Source organism: Parambassis ranga, unplaced genomic scaffold (assembly GCF_900634625.1).
Source record: "Parambassis ranga unplaced genomic scaffold, fParRan2.1 scaffold_27_arrow_ctg1, whole genome shotgun sequence".
Taxonomy (NCBI): Eukaryota; Metazoa; Chordata; class Actinopteri; family Ambassidae; genus Parambassis; species Parambassis ranga.
Window position 1 is genome coordinate 2,627,399 of NW_021144800.1, and position 25,437 is coordinate 2,652,835.

At 43.0% G+C, this 25,437-nt stretch overlaps 1 protein-coding gene and 1 non-coding gene across 2 annotated transcripts; one reads left to right on the forward strand and one right to left on the reverse strand.

Annotated features, from left to right (window-relative positions):
• The first annotated feature begins 8,889 nt into the window (after positions 1-8,889).
• Positions 8,890-8,962, forward strand: trnaa-agc (transfer RNA alanine (anticodon AGC)). The gene has a single exon. It is a non-coding gene; the product is annotated as a tRNA-Ala (tRNA).
• A 5,495-nt stretch (positions 8,963-14,457) lies between these two features.
• Positions 14,458-24,416, reverse strand: LOC114430726 (galactose-specific lectin nattectin-like). Its single transcript, XM_028398691.1, has 8 exons — positions 24,378-24,416; positions 24,106-24,171; positions 23,977-23,992; positions 23,453-23,544; positions 23,130-23,264; positions 22,893-23,001; positions 16,955-16,974; positions 14,458-14,673 (listed from the first exon to the last, which is right to left on the reverse strand). Exons 2-8 carry the CDS (start codon positions 24,169-24,171, stop codon positions 14,458-14,460), a joined length of 654 nt encoding a protein of 217 aa, XP_028254492.1. The 5' UTR covers positions 24,378-24,416.
• Positions 24,417-25,437: the final 1,021 nt, after the last annotated feature.

The window sequence follows — 25,437 nt, forward strand, 5'->3', positions numbered from 1 at the left end:
TCCAGCAATCAATAACATACATTGGCTTTTGCACAAGCTCTTTGTGTGCAATCTCCATAAGGATGTCTTTTAGTCTGTCAGGTGTGACTCTTGTTCGACATTCATAATTCTCAAGGACATCCAGCAGCTCATCCATATCCACAGAAGAAAAATCATCAAGAGCTTTCTTGAGGATGTCATGATCTTGGCAACTCACAAAATGCAAGAAAGTTTCAAGTAGGTTACTCCACACAGCTCCATACAAAATCTCCTCCAAAAGAGGAAGAGCCAGCTTAACTGGCAGGTACTGGCATGTTTGATAACCTACAACCAGAACTCTGCCAATGGCCTTCCAAGTTTCACAGTTGAAGTCATGCCTGATGAAAGGGACTTTTACAGATGTTCCTACTGTACAACGCTCATAAAATTCCTGCCAGAAAGAACAATACACATCTCTAACAACCCCTGAGCCAACACCACGTTCCTCTGTATTATCAGGGAGTAGCCGTTTTATAATCAAAGGTTGTCCCAGCACTGCTGGATCCATGAATCCACAGATCATTTCATCAAGGCATTTGCCATGGTGTATGTTTATTACCTTTGGAGCTGTGGTTCTTGATGTGGTATGTGGTAGTTGTAGCGGCGCATCACTGGATTCAAGTGATACTGAAAGCTGTTCTGGAGGAGCATCATGTGCCAGTGATGGTGGCTGTTGCAGGAGACTATCACTGGAAACATCTGATGTGCTGGGTGGCTGTTGAAGCATGACCTCAAAGTTAAATGGTTCAGTGTCATCATGGTAACTTGGATGCTCACTGCCACCTGGACCAAATGTAACTTCATCATCAAGAACATTGAGTATGAGGTTATTTTCTGAATTATTTTGCAGTATTAAATTTGCCACAGTATAGTGATCAGTGATGAGTTGAGAACCTAGAGTATTATAGGTGTCAATGACAGGCAATGACACATACAGTTTGCCCTCTTCTATGGCACTATTAAAAGTGTCATCTTCATTACATAAATCATCCTCTCTCTCTTGCTCTGTGACATCAGCATCCAGCAGTAGACTGTCTGGATATTCATCATCATCATTATCATTTATCACTACTACCTCATCACCTTCTGTTGATTCTGTGACACTTGTGGCACTCTTATTCTGGAATTCCTCCTTGGGGAAAGTAGCAACATAGAAGCGTAACCTGGGCATGCAGAGAGCATCGTAGATAAAGCCGATGGTCACATTCTCACGGATTGGATTGTGTTTGTAATCCCACAATTCAAAGTTGAAATGTGTTGCATGGCCTTTTGTTGATGTTCCTTTTGGAAAGAAGAAATTCTTTCCTTTTTCTAGGACAGTATCCATACTACATTCCACATCAAGAAGTACTGTCCTTGTGCCCCCTCCTTGTTTTGCTCTCACTTGCTTTACTTGTTCATTCTCACCATGCAACCACCCTATTTCTCTCTCTCTCGCTCTCTTTTTTGACGTAAGTAGGGATGTAATGTCTGTCTCATCTTCAGGTTTACGCTTTTCTGCTTCTTTTCTCAACTGGAGCTTTGCCCGGAGCTTTTCAAAAAGGCCCATCTTCTGTTTATGGAGTGGTGTTTGGTTTTTGCAGAAATTCATCAATGCCAGCCGATCCCCATATGAGGAAATGTATTTGGCCAGATCCCCATCCTCCATAAGAGTGATGACATCTTTGTCAATCTGTTAAATAAACAAATATTAGTTACTTATTATGAAGACAAATATTAATCAAATATGTTGACATAAAATGATGACAGCCCTTAATGGCTTTTCATTGTTAGGTTATAATATACACACCAATTTTCTGATGTTGCATTTTTACTGTTAATGACCTTAGGTTGTAGAAGTCACAAGTGAATGCAGCTTTTATCTTAGCCATAGTAGTACCTTATCCTCCTCCAGGCGGCTTATTACGTCTTCAGCAACTCTGCGTTGTCGTAAGAAATCTGACACTGTGATGACTTGTGGCAATGCTGTGAAGAAGATAACACCGTGATAAAAACATAAGCCCTGAAACAGTTGCATTTTATCCAGTTTACATTTCATATAAACTTTGTCTGGTATGATGTTGAGAGGCCCAGCTGGATCCAGCTGATTTGGGAGAATAGACTAAAGGAATACTACACAATATTCTTATTATCTGCATTGGCAATGATTTTATGCGTTTTCATTTCTGGTTTGCTTTAATAGCCTACTTTGGCCCAGCACCTTTACATTTCTTTAACATCTGCAGAGGCTAGCAAAGTTCACTCGTGACTCACAGCTATGTAAATCGCTAACTCGGCTGCACAAACTATAGTATTAAAACCTGATTCAATGGCCAATTGTGCATAATGTAGCGTTCGTTTGGCCGAGAGTCAACAGAAATGTTAGCATTTACTACAGATTTTGCTAAAAACAAACTAACCTAAAGAAATGACAGGAGGCTAGCAACTTTAGGCTACGCTTTTCCGAGTAGTTATTTTGACTGTGCAAAGTTGAATATCTAGCGAGCAAGATATGACAGCAGGTTATCTAAGACTTAGTAATTTCATTTGGCTGTAAATGAAATTAGTAGGTCAGCCTGTAGCCAAACTCACCTGGCGCCATGGTCCATGGGTCCTCTGCACCTTCTCTCTACGTTCATAGTCATAAAATGTATTCATGTGACCAAGATGACGTCATCGAAACGCGCCGTGAGCCGTTGACCAAGAACAACCGATGCAAATTTACGACTTTTTTTCTCGTAAATTTACGACTTTGTTTCTCGTAAATCTACGACTTTAAATCTCGTCAATTTACGACTTTGTTTCTCGTAAATCTACGACTTTAAATCTCGTAAATTTACGACTTTAAATCTCAGAATATTGCCCCCCCCTCCTCTTCCAGGTCAGTTTTTTTTTTTCTTACATTGGCCCTAATACGCCGTCGTAGTTGTCCCGCTTGTTGTGTAGTCCGTGTTTGTTTTTCCCGGGGCAAAATTTATGACGTGGCGCCACAATCAGGAAGTGCTTTGAAGGCCAGACCGATGACCCATGTCCACTCTGTGTGTCCTCCAGACAGTCTTAAGATTAAGATTAAGAAACCTTTATTAGTCCCACAATGGGAAATTGCATTTTGCAACAGCAGGTACAGACAGCAAAGGATAAGTTAAGAAAAGATATATATGATAAAATAAACTACCAATAAAATATAGAATAGAATCATCAACAGTTTACATATGAACAGTTATTGCACAGGTGAGTGGAGGGAGAAGTGGTCTGTAAGAAAACTGTACATAGTGCATCAGAAACTAAATAAATAATGTGTTGTACACTGTGGTGTGTGAATATTGCTCCTATCAGAAGTGGTTATTATACAGTCTGACAGCAGCAGCGGTTGTGTGTAATGACGCGGCTCACCAGCAGAGGGCGTGTGACGGAGCAACAAGCAGAAACTACAATTCAATTCAATTCAATTCAGTTTTATTTATATAGCGCATATTACAATCAGACATTGTCTCAAAGCGCTTCACAGGAACCCCCCTAAGAGCACTGTGGCAAGGAAAAACTCCCTTTAAGAGGAAGAAACCTTGAGCAGGACCCGTCAACTTAAGGGGGAACCAGTCCTGCTGCTAGTCAGAGAGGATGAGGGAGAGAGCGAGAGAGAGAGAGAGGATGAAGGAGAGAGAGAGAGAGCGAGAGAGAGAGAGGAGCAAACATGATACAAACATGATACAGTACAGAGCAAACATGACAGCAAGATGAAACAGTGATTATATTGCAATAGATATCTATATATATCGTCGGTCCATAAGTAGGAATAGTAATTTGATAGCAAGGATGAGCAGCAGGGGCTAGTGAAGTCGATGAGCACAGGAGAGATCAGGGACCAGACTGCAGGTCAGCATGCAGGTCTTGAGACCTGCAAAGAGAGAGAGCGAGAGCGAGGCACAGAACTACAAGGAAGACAGTTAACACAGATTATGAGACGATATTACCCAGTATGATCCAGACTAAGGAGAGTGGAGGAAAGGTCAGAGGGTGCTCAGAGGATCGTGTTTGTGCCCCCCGACAACGTAGAGCAAGAGAGACTTCACGGGCTGGACTGCAGGTCATCATCCAGGTCTTGAGACCAGTGTGAGCCAGACTAAGGAGAGAAAAGGAGAGGTTAGAGGGTGAGAGGGAAACTGCTCAGTGGATCATGTTTGTGCCCCCCGACAACGTAGGCCTAGAGCAGCATAGCTGTGCTACACACTAGGTCTAAGGCTAACTGTACGCCTTACTAAACAGAAAAGTTTTAAGTCTAGTCTTAAAGGTGGCGGCAGTGTCTGCCTCTCGGACCCAGATTGGTAACTGGTTCCATAATAGCGGTGCCTGATAGCTGAAAGCTCGTCCTCCCATTCTGCTTCTATGAATCCTAGGAACTACAAGTAAACCTGCACTCAGAGATCTGAGTGTCCTATTAGGAACATATGGTACAATCAGGTCCTGCAGATACAATGGAGCAAGTCCATGAAGAGCCTTGTAGGTTAGAAGAAGGATCTTGAAGTGTATTCTTGAGTCCACTGGGAGCCAGTGAAGAGACGCTAGAACAGGAGAGATATGATCCCTTTGGCTGCTTCCTGTCAGAACTCTAGCTGCTGCGTTCTGGATCAGCTGCAGACTGTTGATGGAGTAATGTGGACATCCTGACAATAAAGAGTTGCAGTAGTCCAGTCTTGAAGTGACAAAAGCATGGATGCGCTTTTCAGCATCACTCTGAGAGAGGATGCTCCTGATCTTAGTAATATTACGCAGGTGAAAGAAAGCGGTCCTGGAGACCTGCTTAATATGAGAGACAAACGACATGTCTTGATCAAAGATAACTCCAAGGTTCCTCACAGTCGTACTGGAGGCCAGAGTAATTCCATCCAGGGAGAAAGTATTATCTGATAAACTAGTTCTGAGATGTTTCGGTCCAAAAACAATGACCTCAGTCTTGTCCGAGTTTAATAGTAAAAAGTTGGAGGACATCCAGTCCTTTATGTCCTTTAGACACGCCTGTAGTCTGACTAGCGGCTCCGTTTCTTCAGGCTTCATGGATAAATACAGCTGGTATCATCAGCATAACAATGAAAGTTTATGCCGTGCTTCTGGATGATGTTTCCTAGAGGGAGCATGTAGAGGGTGAACAGGATCGGTCCGAGCACAGAACCCTGTGGAACACCGTGGTTAACCCTTGTACCTGTGGAAGACACATCGTTAGTGTGAACAAAATGAAATCTGTCAGATAAATATGATTTAAACCAGCGCAGTGCTGTTCCTGTAATCCTGATCTCGTGTTCCAATCTGTGTAGCAGGATGCGATGGTCTACGGTGTCGAAGGCAGCACTGAGATCCAGTAGAACGAGTACAGAGACGAGACCCCGGTCCGATGCCATGAGGAGGTCATTGGTGACTTTAAGCAGTGCTGTTTCTGTGCTGTGATGGGCTCTGAAACCAGACTGGAAAGCATCGAACAGACTGTTCCTACGCAGGTGGTCGTTTAGCTGACTTACAACAGCTCTTTCAAGTAGTTTGGAGATAAAGGTGAGGTTGGAGATCGGTCTGTAGTTTCCTAGGACGTCCGGGTCCAGTGAAGGTTTTTTAAGTATCGGAATGATCACAGCAGTTTTAAAAGCCTGTGGTACATATGCTGTTTCCAGAGACAAGTTGATCTGTCCTAATATAGAGTCTCCGATCAGAGGATTAGCATCTTTGAGGAGCTGTGAAGGGATCGGATCCAGAAGACAGGTAGTAGGTTTAGACTTGCTGATGCTGGTGGTCAGCTCAGGGAGGCCGATGGGCGCGAAGCAGTCCAGAGTTAGATCAGGATCCGTTTCCAGAAGTGGCGGTGTATCCTCAGCGGTCACAGAGAGATTGTGGTTGATTTGTCCTCTAATAGTGGTGATTTTATCGGTGAAGCTGCTCATGAAGTCTTCACTACTAAGAGCTGCAGGAATGCGAGGCTCCACAGAGCTGTGGCTCTTTGTCAGCCTGGCCACGGCGTTAAAGAGAAAGCGCGGGTTGTTCTTGTTTTCTTCTATTAGTGATGAATAGTAGGCTGTCCTAGCTTTGCGAAGGGCCTTCTTATACGTCAGCAGACTGTCTCTCCAGATCCTCCGGGAGTCATCTGATTTAGAGGACTGCCACATCCTCTCCATCCTACGTGTAATCCGTTTCAGTGCTCGGATGTTTGAGTTGTACCACGGAGCTAGCCTCTTCTGGTTTGTAGTTTTCTTCTTCTTCAGTGGAGCAATCCTGTTTAAGACTGAGTGTAGTGTGTCTGCAGTGTTGTTGACAAAGGGGGGTCCAGCTCTGCAGGAGTAACATTTAAGTTGGTACCCCCATCAGTACTTGGGACTGTGGGGAGTACTGGTAGGATTGCTGTCCTAAACTGCTTTACGGCGTCTTCAGACAGACATCTGCTGTAGTAGACCTTTTCCTTAGGTGCTGGTAGGTCTGAAAGAGAGAAGTCAAAAGTTATTAATGAGTGATCTGAAAGAACAGGATTTTGAGACCACACTAGCAGGTTCTCAGCTTCCAGGCCGTAGGTGAGAACCAGGTCGAGGGTGTGACTGTGGCAGTGTGTGGGTTCATTTACTAACTGAGAGAACCCAACTGAATCCAAGAGTGAGTTGAAGGCAATCTTCAGACTGTCGGAGTCGACGTCCATATGAATGTTAAAGTCACCCACTATAATGACTTTATCTGTGCTAAGCACTAAACTTGATAAGAAGTCTGAAAACTCCAGCAGGAACTCTGAATAAGCAGCAGCAGGTGGACGATACACTACGACGAGTAAAAGAAATTCTGACTTCTTCCAGCTTCCGTGAGACAGGCTGAGAGTGAGACTCTTAAAAGAAGTAGGAGTAGACTTAGGTTTAGGATTCATCTGAAGACTGGAGCGGTAGATTGCTGCCACTCCTCCTCCGCGACCCGTAACTCTAGGAACATGACAGTTAATATAACAGGACGGAGTTGATTCATTTAAAGCAACATATTCTTCACCCTGTAACCAAGTCTCAGTGAGACAAAGTATATCAGTGTGATGATCAATAATTAGATCATTAACTAAGAGCGACTTAGAGTGCAGGGATCGTATGTTAAACAATCCACACCTGAGTGTTCTGTTACCTTGTTCTATGTGTTTGTGTGTGTTAGTGTGTATTTTTATGAGGTTATTATGATTAATATATCTTAACTTGTGTGCTTGATGAACTGTGGGAGGACGTGTGACCGTCACCACTTCAATAACATTATTAAGCTCAGTGTTTCTATGTGTAGTTGTATTTAATGTGTTTCTAACTGAGGGCGGCAGTCCTCCAGAAGCAGCAGAGAGGTGTGTAGGACAGCGACTCTGCCTCCTGGCCTCGACCCTGGGTTGTCAGGTTGGTCTAAGAAACTTGGCTATGTTGCTAGAAATTAGAGCTGCACCACCCTGGGTGGGATGGATGCCGTCTCTCCTAATAAGGCCAGGTTTCCCCCAGAAAGTTTCCCAGTTATCTATAAAGGCCACGTTGTTTTCTGGACACCACCATGACAGCCAGCGACGGAGCGAGGACATGCGACTAAACATGTCATCACTGGTCAGATTTGGGAGGGGACCAGAGAACACTACGGAGTCCGACATGGTTTTAGCTAAATTACACACCGACTCAATATTAACTTTAGTGACCTCTGACTGGCGAAGCCGGGTGTCATTAACACCGACGTGAATTATAATCCTACTGTATTTATGCTTATCTCTCACCAGCAGCTTCAGGCTACCCTCTATGTCGCCCGCTCTGGCCCCCGGGATGCACTTAACTGTAGCCACTGGTGTCGGCTTTACATGCCGGGGACAACAGTGGCGCAGTGGTATAGCAGGGTTGTAACCGGAAGGTTGGTGATTCGATCCCAACTCCTCCCTAGTCACTGTTGCGTGTTCTTGGGCAAGACACCCTAGCCTGTGGCGCGCCTTGCTAGTCATTGTATGACACTGCTTGGCAGTAAAGATTAATACAGTATCTAAAATAAAAAAAAAAATAAATAAATAAAAAAAAAACAGAGTCGCCAATAACCAGGGTCGGCTTCTCAGCGGGTGTGTCGCCGAGTGGGGAAAAACGGTTCGATATATCAAGCGGCTGGTGGTGAACCACGGGCCTTTGTTTCGGGCTACGCTTCCTTCGAACCGCCACCCAACCTCTCTGACTTTCCGGCTGCTCAGGGGCTGCCGGGGTGCGGATAACATCAGCTAAGGCAGGCTGGTCCGCACAGGCTAACTGCTGCTGGCTAGCTGCTGTGGCTACAGGTCTATTATCTAACATGCGGAGCCGACCCTCTAACTCGCTTAGCCTCGCCTCCAAGACTGTGAATAAGCTACACTTTGTGCACACTAAAGGAGGCAGAGGAGTAGCTAAACATGTCACACACCGTGCAGTGAGCAGGAGAGGGAGATGCAGAGCGAGTGGAAGAAGCCATGCTAAGCGCTAATGCTAACCGCTAAGTTACGGTAAGCTTCGCTACAGTGGTAAACGAGAAGGGAACCCAGAAACTGGTGCACTTAACTCTAACACTAAGGTGTGTGTGTTACCACAATAAAAGCAAACACAATATGTCTAATGCAGAAAGTCGGTAGCACCAACAGCGCACACCAAGTGAACAAACAGGACAGTGTCGAAACAGGAAGTGATGCAATACGTTACCCACAAAGAGGCTGGCTGTTCACAGAGCTCTGTCCAAGCACATTAACAGAGAGGGAAGGGGAGTACAAGCAAGAGGGAGTACAAAGTGTTCTGCCCAAACAGGGACCTGAACCCTGGACCCTCAGATTAAAAGTCTGATGCTTCCAATTCGTCACTAGTACACTTCATGTAGTGTAGTGAGATCTGATTGACTTGCAATTAACCCTTTATACAAGGGTGATTAGCTCAAATGGTAGAGCGCTCGCTTAGCATGCGAGAGGTAGCGGGATCGATGCCCGCATCCTCCAGCATTTTAGGAGGGAGGGTGTAGCTGGATGGATGAGGATGGATGGATAATGTAGTGGACTCCCACCCAGCAGATCAAGTCCCAGAGGTTACAGCATCATTTATTAGCTGAGTTTCCCTCAGGGAAGCTGCTGTTTACAAGCTGTTTACAGAGAGAAGCAAGAAAACAACAGTCAGCATCATCGTCCATAAAAACACATGATAATAACATGTGAGACAGAGAGTTTATGATCAGTGCTCCCCCTGCTGGTTAGGACATATGATGACATTTTAAATGTACCAGTCAAAAGTCACTCAGTGGTTTGTCTTTGTTTTTATGACTTTCTACATTGTAGGTTCATCCTGAAGACATCAGAGCTATGAAGGAACACATGTGGAATGATGTAGTGAACAAACAGTGTTAAACCAAGCAGAATATGTTTGATGTTTGACATTCTTCCAAGCAGCCAGCTTTTGCTTTGATGACAGCTTTGCACACTCTTTGCATTGGTGGCTCTGAACTGAGCCACCAATGCTGTGCAATGCTGACATCTAGTGGTGGAATCCCAGGCTGCAGCTTCCTCATTCCAAAATCAATCCCTCCTCCACATAAAGTCAGAAGTTCTAAATGTGAGTCATTAAATGAGAGGTTCCAGCAGAAACGTCCAAACATCTGAAGAGAAGCTGAGAAGCCTGAGATACAGGGGCTGCAAGCTGTGCTTCAACTGTTCCTGTTTAGACAATAAGAACAGATCATCAATGTCTTTTAATGTGTACAGTGGGTGCAGGAAGTATTCAGACCCCCTTAAATGTTTCACTTTGTTATATTGCAGCCATTTGCTAAAATCATTGAAGTTCATTTTTCCTCATTAATGTCCACACAGCTCCCCATACTGACAGAAACACACAGAGTTGTTGACATGTTTGCAGATGTATTAAAGACAAAGTGAAATATGACATGGTCCTAAGTATCAGAGCATTTGCTTTGACTCTCATATATTGAACTCAGGTGCGTCCATTTCTTCTGATCGTCCTTCAGATGGTTCTACACCTTCATCTGAGTCCAGCTTTCTTTGATGATACTGATTGGACTTGATGAGGACAGACACACACCTGTCTGTATAAGACCTTACAGCTCACAGTGCAGGTCACATACTGGGTGATGACGTCCTCCTGCAGGTGTTACTGTGGAACAACTGCTCTGGATTGGGATGAGTCTGAATAGAACTTTGTTAGCTTTGTAAAGCTGTGTGGTAGTTAGAGAGGAACTGAAAAGAGTCAACAACAAGGAGTTGGTCTCCAATGGAATACAGTTTGGGTTAGGGATTGGAACCCGGGACCTCTCGCACACGAAGCGAGAATCATACCCCTAGACCAACGAGCCATATGTGAGCCGACAGTGAAGAGAGGAGAGCTTTAAATGTACTGCTACAACCTGATTGGCTGCATGAGCAGCGAGGCAGCGACTGATTGGTGGAGGAGCTGACTAGAGAGCGTGTCAGTGCATCTGTCATGTGACTTGTCAGCTCTGCTCTTTCTGCCTTTTCCTCTGAATCTTTTCATCTCATCAGTGTTCCGCCCTCATACGTCCTGCATCAACATGAAGCTGCTGTTTATTCATGCATTTCTAACACACAGCTGACAGGTCCGTCACTCACCTGCAGTAAGGTATTGGATCTGGACTGGAAGCTGAGTGAGGAGAGAAGCATTCTGAAGGCTTCCAGTGACTGACGTGTGGATGTTGAATCTGTCTGAGTCCAGTGTTCAGCTCAGTCCAGCTGCTGCACACAGTGAGGAGCTGTGACTGCATCCAGCTCAGTCCTGCTATGAACTGTGAGTCTGAACTTTGGGGTCGACCCTGCAGGATCCTGCAAAGGCCCAACAGCCTGTTGCACTGATGCACAGGAAGCCTTTCCACAGTTGAAGCAGGCAGTGTGTGTGTCTGAAGCAGTGTATTGTGTGTATGTGTGTGTGTCTGTATATGTGTGTGTGCATGTGTCTGTGTGTTAGTGTGTGTCAGTGTCTATATTGTGGCCCTGTGTTGGCCTCTCAGGGAGTGTTGTGTTGTTGCTGCTGTCTCTCCCCTGTGTGTGCAGGAGGTTGCTGGGTGGAGCTGATCCTGAGCTTATGCAGCTCTCCTGTGCTGACGAGCTGGAGACGGTTTAAGAGTTCCCAGTCTGTTTGCTTCACTCTCTCTCTCCCCGTCTGGCCTACTAGGAGGGCTGCTCTCTCTCCAGCCTGCTGCAGGCATGGCGGTGTATTTTGTTTGCACATTTCCTTGTTTGTCAATTGTTGGTATACAACTACTGTTCTTTCTTCAATAAAATGGTCAAACGGTTAAAGTTGTGTTTGTCCTCCCCAATGTGTCACACTTTCTGAGCCGGTGTGACAATAAATGTGTGTACATGTCTGTAAGAGTGTGTGTATGATTGTGTGTGTTGGTGTGTGTGTTGCGTCTATGTGTCTGTGTGTGTCAGTGTGTGTGTGGTCAGCCTTCATCCTTCCTGTCAGCAGGGCAAAGCTGTATCAGTGTCTCATCCAGGTCTCAGCTCCTCAGGCTTTCTTCAGAAGAGCTGTCACTGTTGGAGTATCTGTTGCACAAGTGCTGCACATATCTGATCTAAGTTCTTTCTGAATCCTCACATTTAAAGTTACAGAGAACTTTTACAAACTCCCTTCTTGTTGGCTGCTACAAGCCGACAGCCTCCACACATCAGAGGCCTGCACACCATGAGCTTCCTGCACTTCCTGCTGTTGATGACAGCTCTCTCTCAGATTGGGAGATTAGACTGATGTGACTGTGACATCATGACGTCACTATTCAGAGCCTGCTGTTTAACATGGTGCTTACAGAGAGACAGAAACAGCAGCAGCACTCTGTGAGCCAGGTCCACTCTACTTGGAGGAAGTAAAACGCCTCATTTCATCAAGATGGAGACACTGAAAGAACACAACCAGCAGCTGTGACACATCAGCTTTTCCTCTTAATCTACTCAGTTCATGGATGTTCTGACACACGTCCTGCCTCGTGCTTCAACAGGAAGACTCATCAAGTTGATAGCAGCTTCAAAATAAGTGTGTATAAGTATTAAAACACTAAACTGTGACTTCAGTGAGTCTCCTTTATTTGAACTGATTCATAAAATGATCATAAACACATGACAAATGAAATCCATTCAAACTCTGAAGTTCAACTCATCATATCCCAGTGGCAGACAGAACAGGCCCCCTGAGTGACAGCAAAGCAGTGAGCCCCCTGCTGGTGATCAGCTGCATGTACCAGAAGCAGACAGAGATTTCTGATATGATGTTAAAGGTGTCACAGAGGAGGATCCGACTGTCTGACCTCTGATTCTTTTCTTGACGTGTGCTGTTTTTCTCTTCCAGGCCTGCACACTAGCTCTGTGGAGGCCTGCCTCTCTCTCCTACTCACCTCCACCTGCTTTAAACACCCCATGACACACAGACACACACAACCTGTGGCTGCATCACTCCCAGCGAGGGGGCATGAGTGAGGTTGCTTCTAGGGAGGCTGAGGGTCTCTTGATCTGCACCAAGCTGAAGTCGTTGTTTGTATAGATCAGGAGAAGGACTTTGTGAATGTCTGTTATCCAAGTCAGCTATTTGTCTTTCCAGCTCCATTTGTTTTCATTTAGAATCTCTTTTCTTTTTAGCCACAAAAGATATTACCTGGCCTCTCAAGTATGCCTTAAGGGCTTCCCAAACCGTCAAAACAGAAACATCTGGTGTCATATTAATATCTAAATATAAGGAAATTTGATCTGAAAGAAAACGCACAAATTCTTCATCCGATAATAAGAGAGAGTTAAACCTCCAGATTCGAGTGGGAGTCCTGGTGTCAGTGATATTCAATTTGAGTAGAAGAGGGAAACTACTATAGGTTGATATTCACATGAAAGAATATCTGAAGAAAAAATAGTCAATTCTACTGTACGTTTGATGAGCATGGGAGAAAAAAGAATATTTCCTGTCCTGGCAATGAGGCAGATTTTGATAACCAGGCCTAACCGATGACCGATCCATCCCTGGGTCCAGACACAGATTCAAATCTCCCCCCAGAATGAGCAGGTGTGAATTTAAACAAGGGATCAATTTAATGATGCGGGAGAAAAACTGTGGGTCATCAAAATTTGGAGCATATATATATATATATATATATATTAGCTAAAATAACTTTGAGATTAAAGAGTTTGCCAGTCACAATAACATAACGGCCATTTGAGTCGGCTAGTGTTGTAGAAGGCATGAAAGAAACCTTATGTATCAATATTGCAACAACCCGAGCTTTCCCTTGAAAGTTTGAGTGAAATAGCTGACCCACCCACCCACATTTAAGACGAGCATTATCCAAACTCCTGAGATGTGTTTCTTGGATAAAAGCAATTCCTGCACCCAAATGTTTCAGATGAGTAACTTTTTCCTCTTAACAGGAAAAATAAGTCTGTCAAATATAAAGTTCTAGGACAGAAATAGTAAGCCCAAATTAAATCTGTCTTCAGCCCTGAAGGTCAGCAATGAGGAGCCTCTGACCTGCCAGGAGCAGATCTTGTCAGGATCTTCAAGGGTGTTGATGAGATTGTCCCAATCAGTGTGTGGAACACTCATCTGTTGGAAACAGTGAAGCCACTCATCGACCATGGCTGACCTGTACTCACTGAAATAAAATACAAAGAAATGCTGCTGTGGCCATCACAAATATATTCAATTATGCAGGCACATGGACAGAGACAAAGGCATACATTGAAATATGCACATATACTGTAGAGAAACATTTTAAATATGCCACACTAAGGTACAACAAACTTACAGTAAAGGGTCCCAGGTGTACTATGTATCCAGCAGATAGAAGCATATCACCTGCTACATTATTGGCCATGTTATCCACATGTTGGACTGTTTCCTCCCAACGCACTTTTTTATCTGCCAGACTACCTATAAGCTGCAGATCATCATGATGGAAAAATTAAATAATTGTATGACTTGTATAAAGTTATTGTGTAGAGTATTTAGAGTAGATGTTTGTACCCTGACTGCTATTAGGTACCAGGATGAGATGCCAGGGAGGTCCTAAGGGCACGTGGAGGTCACACACACTGAGCCTCATTTTGACATTGACAATTTCCACTCAAGTTGGATCAGCCTGTGATGTGATTTTCCACTTTTATTTTGTGTATGGTTCCAAATCCAGACCTCCATAGATGAATAATTTCGATTTACATTGATCATTTTTATGTTATTTTGTTGTCAACATATTCTACTTGAATGAAGATTTTCACCTGGAATATTTCATTCATTAAGATCTAGGAGGTGTTATTTTAGTGTTCCCTTTATGTTTTTGAGCAGTACTAACCTTGTTAACATTTTACACATACATTACATTTAACTGGTTTACGTTTATAGAATGTACTTCACTGTAAACAGCGTACCACTATGTGTATACAGTATCTGTGTAGTTTCATTTTTTTCTGCTACTGTGTGTAGTGTTCCTGAATCCTTATCAAATTTCATCGCTCTTTCTGACCTTGTCTGCTCGGTCGAGACGCGCCTCACACAGTTGATACTTGCTGTCAAGCTCTTTCTTCTTAGCCAAACTGTCCTGGTACTTGGCCTGCAAATCAGCAATAGCCCCCTCCAAATCTGCCAGCTTTTTTCTGTCATCATCCAGAATGCGCTGGGTTTCTGCTAATTCCTTCTGAGCCTTCTGGAGTGCTTGCTGGAAGAAAATGTACATTTCAATGATTAAATAAAGAATACTGAGGTACGGCTGGGTAAATGGGATGATGGCTCAAGTGTGTATTGTAGGTTTTTTACCTGTTTATGTTTCAGATGAATAAGAGCCTTTTTCCTCTTAACAGGATGGTTCAGACCCTTAACATTCCAGGTAACAGTATTTAAGGGGCTTACCATAATAACTGAATCAATAATAAAAATGAGAGAAACTCAGTGATCAACATGCAACATTATATTAAACCAATCAAATGATCCTGGCTGGAGGAATAGAAAAAAAATATACATACAAAGCTCGGCTCTTTAGCAGAAACAGTGAGATACAGAACCGCCCTCCCAAACCCCAGGTGAAACTAGCTGCCAAAATATACAGCACACCTCCCTTATCTAACTGTAACACTTCCATATTGTTACCTACCTAAATACCCACTCCCTTCCCGCTGAACAAATACGGGTACAAAATAACCCACCACACAGGTAAACCACCACTGCGGAGTTACAGTGAAGATTTGGACGTAAACCTTCGCCATCACGTAATAAACGTTATTTAAAAAAAGAAAGAAAGAGACTAACGCGCTAAGCATAAACAGTCCAGATACTCCCTGAAGCTGTAGCGGTTACATGAGATTACGCTTGACGTTCAGAGAGAGTCTTTAAAGTCTTTAATAAACTTTTCAGCCTCTGCCACGGAGTTCAATGCCACCCGAGTACCATCAGGTTTGACAATACGGAGCCGCGCAGGAAACAGCAGTGAAGGCTTGAGTCCCATCTTGTACAAAGTAGCCATTATGGACCTGTATTCCCTTCTTTGAGTAACCACTTCTGGGCTGTAGTCTTCATAGATCCTAAACGGGTTAGACTGGTACTTCAGCTCGCCCCTTTACTTGCCTCCCACACCACCACTTCTTTGTTTTGGTACCCATGAAAGCAAATGATGACAGGCCGAGCTCGGGGGCCGGGTTTGGGGGCAAGGCTACGGTGTGCACGGTCCAGTTCCGGTGCAGAAGGGAAAATGTCCTTTCCAAAAACCTCCTGTAATAGCTGGCAAAAAAGGCCGTAGGTTGTGGACCTCAATCCCCTCAGGCAGACCAACGAGACGGACATTCCTCCTATTCCTCCCCTCAAGCTGGGTTAGTTTAGCCTTCAATTTGTCATTTTCAGCCTTTAGCCCCTCACAACAGTTTTCAACCTTTTCCAAACGTAGCTGGAACAGGTCGGCATTTTCTGAAAATGAAACCAGGCGCTGGCCATGACCAGCACCCATGATGAGCTTCCCTGTGTTCGGCTAGCGATGCTACCAAGTCAGCTTTGCTAATGGCGGCCTCAGGCTCGGCCCTTTCACTCGATTTAGAAGGTTTAGGTGGCATGGCGAAACGATGAAACGACCCACTGCTGCTGAGTCAGGAGGTATACTTATGTATACATATATAAAAACAGATGGTCTGACGAGAAGAAAAGTAAGCCGGTGGGTTATAAAGGTAGTCAAAAATGTCCGCCAAACCGGAAGCCCCCTCAAAATCATATCTTTGGTCATGTTAACCTAGATTTGATTTCTGACTTTAGTAGGCCAATTCCATTTTTAGACAAGGTCAATGCTAATTGATAAAGTAATTCTGTAACAAAACAACTTTCCAGCTCAATCAAATGATAACATTAACTTACCTCTGAATCGCTGGGCCTCTTCCTCTGTCACATTTAATCCACGTTCCTGAGGCTTTTGAAGGAGCTCCTCTGTAGAGAGCTCCAACTCGAATTTGAGCGCGAACTGGTGAGGGCGATTTAGACCTCTTGTTGGTGCGCGTGCATATGCTGCTGCATAAGGAACGCGCTTGTGTGAGCCGTTATTGGTCACATGGTCATTGGTCACATCATTGTGATTCAACCCTTTAATATTTAGCATTTTTGAAATTGGGCTTTTTACTGTAAAATTTTAATAGGTTTTGTAGCTGGGTTCAGCTTAAATATTAGTAATGTGTGATACCACTGATTTTCTTTAGTTTATTTTTGTGTGACTAAATTTTGTCCAACTGCATCACCTACATTTTGGAAATTAGGATTAATCTTGGAAATTTGGGATTAAAAATAAGAGTGTGAACAAACTAAATTTCCCAGTTCTGGTGCACAAACCATACAGTCCCCCAACTGTCACTGACAGCTTCACCTGGTCATTGTACCCCTGTTTGTGGAACAAATGGTACAGATGTCGACCATTGATCATTTTGGATCTTAAATGTACCATTTTGACACAAAAGGGTACATTTAAGTACCATGGGGATCAGCTTGGAACCTGTGAGGGTAAATCATCAGCAGTTGTACCTTAGGGAACAAAAATGGACCTCAGTTGTACCCTTTTTTCTGACAGTGTACAGGCAGACCAGAAACCCTCTCACCAAGGAAATCAAGGTGGCAAAAAAGGGAATACTCAGAAGAGTTGAAAAACAGCTTTTCTGCTAACGACCATGCATCAGTGTGGAGGTCACAAACCACAGGAGACGACCTCCCCCACTGCTGACGACCTCAAGACTTTCTACTGCAGGTTTGAGAGGGACCACTTCACACCCCTAACCTGTACCACAATGACCCCACTCACTTCTTGACTTTAAATAGGGACACTGACATAAGAACATTTACCTGTGCAGCAGGAGAGTCTCTGGCTGCGACCTCTGGTGGTCCAGGATCTGCCAGGTCCAGCCGCCTCCAGCGCACCTTTTGGACCTGGGACCTCTTCCCCTTCCGCGGCATTGTCCTGTGAAGAAGGTAGACAGAGTTGTGTGTATATGTACTGTGTGTGTATATGTATGTATAGCTATGTGTTATTTATATAGAATATGTGTGTGTGTGTAGGTGTTAATGTGTTTAAAGTTATTTATATAGAATATGTCTGTAGGTGTATCCAGCGTCGATCTGAAGAGTTTTCCAAAGAGCTGAAAGGAAGAAAAAAAACATTTCTATTCTAACAATATAAAAAGCACTACTGCTTCTATTACAGCTGAAGGTTTCCAACCATGTACAGAATCATTGTATCACTGAATTACATACAAAATAACAGTTGTGGCTGTGTTAGTAACGTTGTAGATGACTGGCTCAGAAAATGCTGCAGTATAGTAGTACACACAGTATCTGTGAAGAGGACACAGAAAATCAACACATGCATTGTGTTTACTGTCACTTCTTGTATATGCTGCTCACACAACCCAATGACTCCATGGGTATTAATAAAGGTTATGTGAATGCACGACACTGATAAATTGTTCAGTTTTAAATGACAGTAGCTCTGGTGCTTTAACACATCATCATTAATATTCTTTGTTTAAAAGTGAAACTGCCAAACTAATCGGACTGTAAAGAGAAGTTACACTAATTTAACCAAAAGTGCATCAGAATGAAATCTCCTACCGTACCTTTAAGGCTGTGAACCCCTCACTGCACACTTTAAACTCCGTTCTCTCTGTTTAAACACTGTCAGAGTTCAAACCTTTGTAGGAAATAAGTCCAGTATTACAGAATGAAACCAAAGATCAAACCTGTTTTCAGCAGCATTCAGCATTCTGGAGATGGACTGACACTGGTCTACGGACTATCCGGACCAGAACTCAATGAGCTGTAAGAGAAAAACAAGGTGAGAGGTGAACTGGTTATAGGAGGGACCACTGTAATGCAAACATGTGATTTGCTGATTCTGGTGTTTTTAGGTTTTGATTTAAATTCCACAAAATCATTTATTTGCATTCAATTGTTTTTTTATTTTAATCATATATAATTCATACTTCTGTCTGTGTTCTAAGAGTCTCTGTGTTCTAAGAGTCTCTGTGTTCTAAGAGTCTCTGTGTTCTAAGAGTCTCTGTGTTCTAAGAGTGGTCTGTGTTGGGTCTTGGTCTGGGTGTTGAGTCTGTGTTGTGGTTAGTCGTGAAGGGGGCGGATATGGGAGGGACAGAGACAGCGGACTTGGGTTCTTAGATTGCGACTGAGACCTTTCCATGTACTTTAACAGATGCTCCAAACACAGTCCTTTCAGAAGAATCAAACTTCTGTCAGAAACAGAACTCAGCCTCATAAATATCCATTTTTACAGTGAGCTCCCAAGGAGCCATGCACAATCACTACCTTCACATAAAATAAACCACATCATAAAGTGCTGCTTACCTTTCAGAGGAATCAAACTTCTGAAAGCAATATGGCGCCCTGCACAAACTTCTCTCCGCAACTATGGTGTCACTGAAGAAAAGTGCAGCATGGGAGCTGTCACTCCAACCAAATCAACCGTGCCTCTGCACCACCTGCTGGCCAACCGGAACAGACTTACATGTATATCTGCATATCTTATGATTGTTCTGTATCGTCTTTATTTTTACTTTATCTATTGTTATGCTGCTCAGTTTTTATGCTGCTGCAATGACTTCATGTTCCTCTGGGGGTCAGTATCATCTTATCATCCACCTGGTGCGGTCATGTGTCAGCTGGGGTGTGACGGAGTGGCTACGTCAGTAACTATGGGCAGACTGCGGGTGTGTGTGCAGGTTTAGTCCATGTTCAGGCAAACAAACAATATTTGTCCCTGCTGTCTCTCCTGCACTGGGAAAAACCCATTAGCCCACCCAGGTGGTTCCGGTCCACTAGTGTCTACCTGCATACCTATATAACCTTGGCGCCCCCTAGTGACGCTAAATCACAGTAATAAATTCAATAAAGTAAACTAATCAATAACAAATTTACCTTAAACCAACAATCTAAAGAAAACCCAAAACCAACCCAAACATTTATTTTAAATTAATCAATTAATTAATTAATCAAATAAACAATAACCCAACATAAAATAAAAAATGGCAAAATAGCTCCTACATAAAGCATGAAACATTTGTCTCCACCACCAACAATTGAACTACTGTGAAATTCAATTCACAGATGCAAATCTAAACAAGTTACCTGTGTGCAAAAGCTGAAAAGAATGTTTTTACTTAGCTTTGACAGGCCTGCTTTAAACGCATGTAATACTGCTGTGTGTTGTACTGACAGTCCACAAAAACTGCATGTGGAAAGTGTGGAAGTACGATTTCTTACTAGGTGTTTTGGACTTGTGCTGGTAAATGAACTGAGCCCTGGGAGCAGATTACATGCAGGGAGGAGACACAAGCAGTTAGCTAAGGCACAAACACATTAAACCTTACTGGGAAGATCTCTGATGTGTCCACACTCCACCAAACAAGCTGCATGTTACATTAACCAGGTCAGTTTAACTTACAGAGATACAGCAGCACTCATAAATCACCATGATGATTGTTTACTGTCTGAAAAAGGCTACATGCTAACAAGTGGCTAAATGGGACTACAAACGATGTCATCAAACATCATCAAGCTGTTTGTACTGTAGAAGAGGTCCGGTAAACAGAGCGGGTGGTGGTGACGTTGCAGTCATGTGACTGCTGTAGTTAGCTTAGCATTAGCTCTCCACTTCTTCTGATTGTATTTAGGCTTCAAATCCTGCTGAACAAATCCTGTAAGGACCATAAACCGTCTCTCAAGAGGCACGTGCCAGGGCTGTCCTCTTTCACCTCCACTGTTTGTGCTGGGAATTGAGCCCTTGGCTATTGCCATTAGGACCAATAAGAATATTACTGGCATTAAAATACATGAAATTTACAACAAAATAGGCTTATTCGCAGATGGTATTGTAATTTTTTTTATCCCACTTGGAACAATCACTACATCATTTGCTCAATGCAATTAGCTCTTTCAATAAGCTTTCTGGTTACAGAATTAATGAATCAAAATCAGCTAATCTTTTCCTTAAGCATTCAAACACCATTCAAAATAGTTAGAAAAAGCTTCACCTATCAGAATTACGTTGACGATCTAGTAGAGGCTAATTATAATGAATCAAATCTCCTACTCATTTTTCTCAAAGATGATTTTGTAATTTTATTTGGAATAACAATCGAGCAAGACTCCATGCGTTATCTCCCTCTATGATGGAGGAAGCTTGAAAGTCCCAAACCTCCAATGGTACTACTGGGCCGCCCCACTTCATAATGCCTCCCATAATGCAGACAAAGGAATAAGTAAAACTGTAGATTTATTCAATAATAACATTCTCACATCATTTGAAGATTTAAGACAAGGTAGGTCAGAGGTTAACATCAAATTTCTACGCAATACTCGTGAGGACTTAAATTCTGTAATTTTATCTGAGGACTGGCAGAAGATTTGCTTGAAATCTCAAATATTGTTACTTCAGTATGAGTGGATAATGAGAATATATGTAACACCAACTCAAGCTAAATAAATTTAACCCCAATATCCCAGACATGTGTTATTAATGTGGTAAAGGGCACATGATAACAGGCTTTGGATGGTAAAGTGAAAGATATGATTTGAAATATTACAGGTATAAATTAGTTATAGATGCCAAACTGTGTATCAGAATCAGAAATACTTTATTGATCCCAGGGGGGAATTGTTTGCTTATATCCTTGCATGCTACAAGCTAAATACACCATAGCTAAATCTTGGAAATCCAGCACCAAACCAAGTATTAGTGTCTGGCTGGCAGGACTAACCGACTCTCTTGCAGTGGAGAAATGAACTTTAACGTAACGTTAAAAGGTAAATATCTTATTTTGTGGAGATCTTTTATGCTGTTCTTGGAGGGGAGGAAAGCATTGGAGGCATCAACTAATGATTATTCGTCTGTTTTTCTTAGTGATTTTCTGTCCAGGATAACTGAGTTAACTTTTGGACCATCAAAAACTCTTAAGGATGAGTTATGTTTAGGACTGTGTTAATGCTGCATGATACTGCCCTGCCATGTAATAGCTTTGTTTTGCACCTGTATTATTTGATGTAGTGTGATTATTTTTCTGAAAATCAATAAACACACTTTTTGAAAAGAAAAAAAGATAATGGCTGATTGTGGGGGGACCACATGAGATGCTAATTTTCTAGTTGGATGACATGCGTTAGTTTTAGCATTCAATACCGCATCATAATTTGGGCAATAAGTCAAAGTGAACCTTTGACTTGTTATGAAGGACAGTAACATAACGTAATGTGGTGGTGAACATTTCTGTTGTGATTAGATTGTAAGAATGTGTTAAAAAATTTTCTTTACCAACACAAACGTGTGAAACAGATTGCTGAGCAGGAAATAGATTTATTGTTTGAAGATGAAGGGAATCAAAATTGTTAATACGTCTTCCAGCAGTGATGTCATCGAGGCCTGACATCCTGGTGGAAGTGACATCAGCACTGTGGATGTAAGGTCCTCATGCCAGATGCATCCGAACAGGTAGTGAAAGTTATGGATTTATGACACAAACAGAGGGTCTCTTGAGGATGCAACTTGCATCATTGACGTTGTCTGTAAACAATGACAGCAACACAACATGATGCTAACGCTGAGAAAGTGACAAAGTGCCAGCTAAAAAATATCCTTTACACAGACCACACAGATGGTGAAGGTGCAGCCATACTGTCTCTAGATGCTCATAAGACACAATAAAGTGGCCTTCTCTTTTTCCCAGATCTTCCATTCGCACAAATGGGAACAAATCTAGACCGTTCTTGTTGCAAAGAGGTGTGCGGCAGGGAACAAACTGTGCCCCCTGCTGGCACACCCAAACATCAAGGGGATCAAACTCCAAAATCCATCCCTGCTCTCCTGCTCTCTTCATGGCCTTACTATTTTTGCACATTTTTTTTGTGCTATTTTGCCTTTTTAGCACTTTTTTTTAACAGTGCATTGTGTTCTGCATCCTGATTGGCTGTAGACTAGTATAAGTCAATCTCCTCTGTGCAGTGTCTGCTGTACAGTACAGAATGCGTACTGGAAACAGGTTTTGATTTTTGGTTTCATTCTATAATACTGGGCTTACTTTTCTATGGCGTGAACTTTGAGAGCGTTTAAACAAGAGGGAAAAGTGTGAGAATGCCTGTCTGAGAACAGCTAAAATGTTTGCTACTGGCCTGGAAATCCACCAAATTTGATGACTGGCATAAGGAAATGGTGTCTGTAAAACAGATGTAGCGCTTTCATCTGGATAAACTGGACAAATAAATTAGGCTTGAGATTATGGGGAGCCTACTTGGCTCAGTGCCACATCACCATATGATTAGGATGAGTTGGACATGGTATTCATTGATCAATAATGATATATTGTTTTATAAATTAAAAATAGAGATCGAACTTAGAGAGCCACGATTCATTTGTACCTCCCCGGTTGATCTCCATGCAGTCTTCTCCTCCAAGATCATTAGGCTCTCCTTGGCCCCAGGCAGTGAAAACATGCTTTGAACCATCACTCCACAGCCACACACCCTCCTGGAAGAATACCATTATTTTTGTACCCCTTTTCTATTCATACAGGCAGTACAGTAGTGATCATATAACACCTATAGTGATCAAATATTCAATACAGCAGAAAGCAATTCTGTTGATAAAACTCTCACCTTCACTGCATCATGGCCTCCAACCCAACTAGTAGTATGTTTGCCTGTGGCTTTCAGGACAAATTGTCGCAGGGTGATGTACTCGTCAGGGCTTCGGAATGAGGCCAGATTTCCACCTCTTGAAAGGCAGGACAGCTGAGGAGCAAGACAAGAAGAACTGAGGGGGATGATCAACATGAGTGGTTGCATCCATCAGGACTCTGCTCTGACTCGGGGTTTCTTATTTTGAAAATTCTATGATTTCCAGTTTTATTTATTTAGTATTAACTCTCCTCCTCCAGTTTTGTCCTTCCTCAATCAGTGTGTCAGAGGTGTCCAAATACCTCTGCATCCGTCCAGTCCCTTTCAGTTTTGTCAAACAAGTAACAGCGACCTAGAAGCAAGCTCCAACCAGAAGGGCAGAATTTGCATCCACCTTAAAGAAGAGATGACAATACAGAGCAACAAATTATTAAATTATTGTTTCTACAACATGACAATAGCACATCAACATCCTGCATGATTTATGTCAGGGCTGCTGTGTTACCCTACAACACCTTTAACTATAGACTCTTCATGCAGCAGTAAATGATCTGACACCTTTCAGAAACTGAGGGAGGCTTTGACTGTTTTTCTGATTTCTGTCTTTCTGACTGTGCTAGCTGCACAGACCTCTCTGCTTGTAGCCATGATTGTTTCCAGTGAGCCCACTCTGACTGAACATGTGACACAGAAGCTGCTGGAGGTAAAGTTAAGATCCACACAAGAAATCTGCCTTCTGTCTAAAGCACAAACAACACAATATATGGACAGAACCTGTCCAACATGTTATCCTTAAATCAGTCACATTTTAGAAAAGTTCACCAACCTGATGTCGAGCTGACCTGTGGGTGTAAAGAACATTAGAAATGAGTTCAGGATTCCCTTCCTCTAATGCTGTCCTACAGCTGGTCATGAAACATGAAAACACAAGTTTAAATGTGGAGTCGTCACTTACATTTGGCATGATCCACAGCACACCCATCGCACAGACGAGCACAACGAAATGAAGACCTGATGCCATCTAAAGGACAATGCAATGTTCAGATTACAAAATGCATCCTAACAAACACTGACATCAACAGAGATTCATTTAAAATGAGTTAAGCTCCACATTAAGTGGACTGAGGGGTAGCTGCAGCTTTCCTTCTACGTGTATGGAGACAAAACACTTGAGAGAGGCAGATCAAATCGTTTCTGTACATCAGAGATGCAGTGATGAAGCTTTACCTTGTTGTGATGTTCAGAAGAGGCTGAAGAGTCACAGCAGCTGGTAGCAGAATGTCTTGGAAGAGGGAACGCCGGGTTTATATGTGTTGTCTGGCGGCTTTGGTTCATTAGTGTACGCGTCATCCCCCGAACATGAGACCTGATGTGATAAATATCAGATGTTGCCACAGCCTTCAGTAAATGTTTCTAAGACAAACACAAAGGCGATACCTGTCAGCAGTTTAAACAGTTCCAGTGTAACTAATTCTGACATCAAGTCAAGTCAAATGTATTTATAAAGCACATTTAAAACGACTTTCATTGACCAAAGTGATGTACACAAAAGTCAATCACATATTAATAAAATCAAAGTAAAATTAAAGCTGCAAGCAGCATTGCGGGCCCTCGCGCACCTTGCGATCCGCGGGGCCATCGCTGTCTTCTCTCCTATGCTCTTGTCTCCTATACTCTCCTGTCCTATGCTCTCTTTTCGTCTCATTTGCAGAGCTGTACAACAAACACATGTTTACAACCAAACTTTCCTGCTACCAGTAGGTGGTGCTATGACCGTATCATCCTATTAGCATATATGTTTGTTCAGACTCAGGTCCATAGCAGTAGTGTAAGATTTTGTCCACATTGCATGAAGTATATGGGTAGTACTGCATAAAATAGAGCGAGTTCCGTTCGCCGCAATGGCGAATGGTCAACTTTGAGGCCACACCCCCGCCACACGGTAATACTTTTGAAAGAGTTTTGGCATGCGTCTATTCCCTATGGTGGACACAGTGAGTTTCAGCTCAATTGCATGAAGTATGCGAGGCGTGAAAAGTTTTATAGCAGGGTCAGAAATCGCCAAAAATTACAAAAAAAAAATCAAAATTGTGGACTTCCTGTTGGGTTTGGAGGGGGGGTCCAAGAGACTTTTTTGTGCGTCTTGGGGTGATACACATGTGTGCTAATTTTCATGATCCTGTGTCAAACTGGCCAGCGGGGCTACGCGTTAGGGCAAAAAATACAGGGAGTTCCTTTGTAATGGCGAATGGTCAACTTTGAGGCCACGCCCCCACCCCACCGTCAG

Coding starts and splice junctions, on each gene's coding strand:
- LOC114430726 (XM_028398691.1), bottom strand. CDS start 24,171: ATGGCATCAGGTCTTCATTTCGTTGTGCTCGTCTGTGCGATGGGTGTG. Junction 23,265..23,452: donor GGGACTGGACGGATGCAGAG/GTATTTGGACAC, acceptor CTTGCTCCTCAG/CTGTCCTGCCTTTCAAGAGG. Junction 16,975..22,892: donor CATGGAGATCAACCGGGGAG/GTACAAATGAAT, acceptor TTACCCTCACAG/GTTCCAAGCTGATCCCCATG.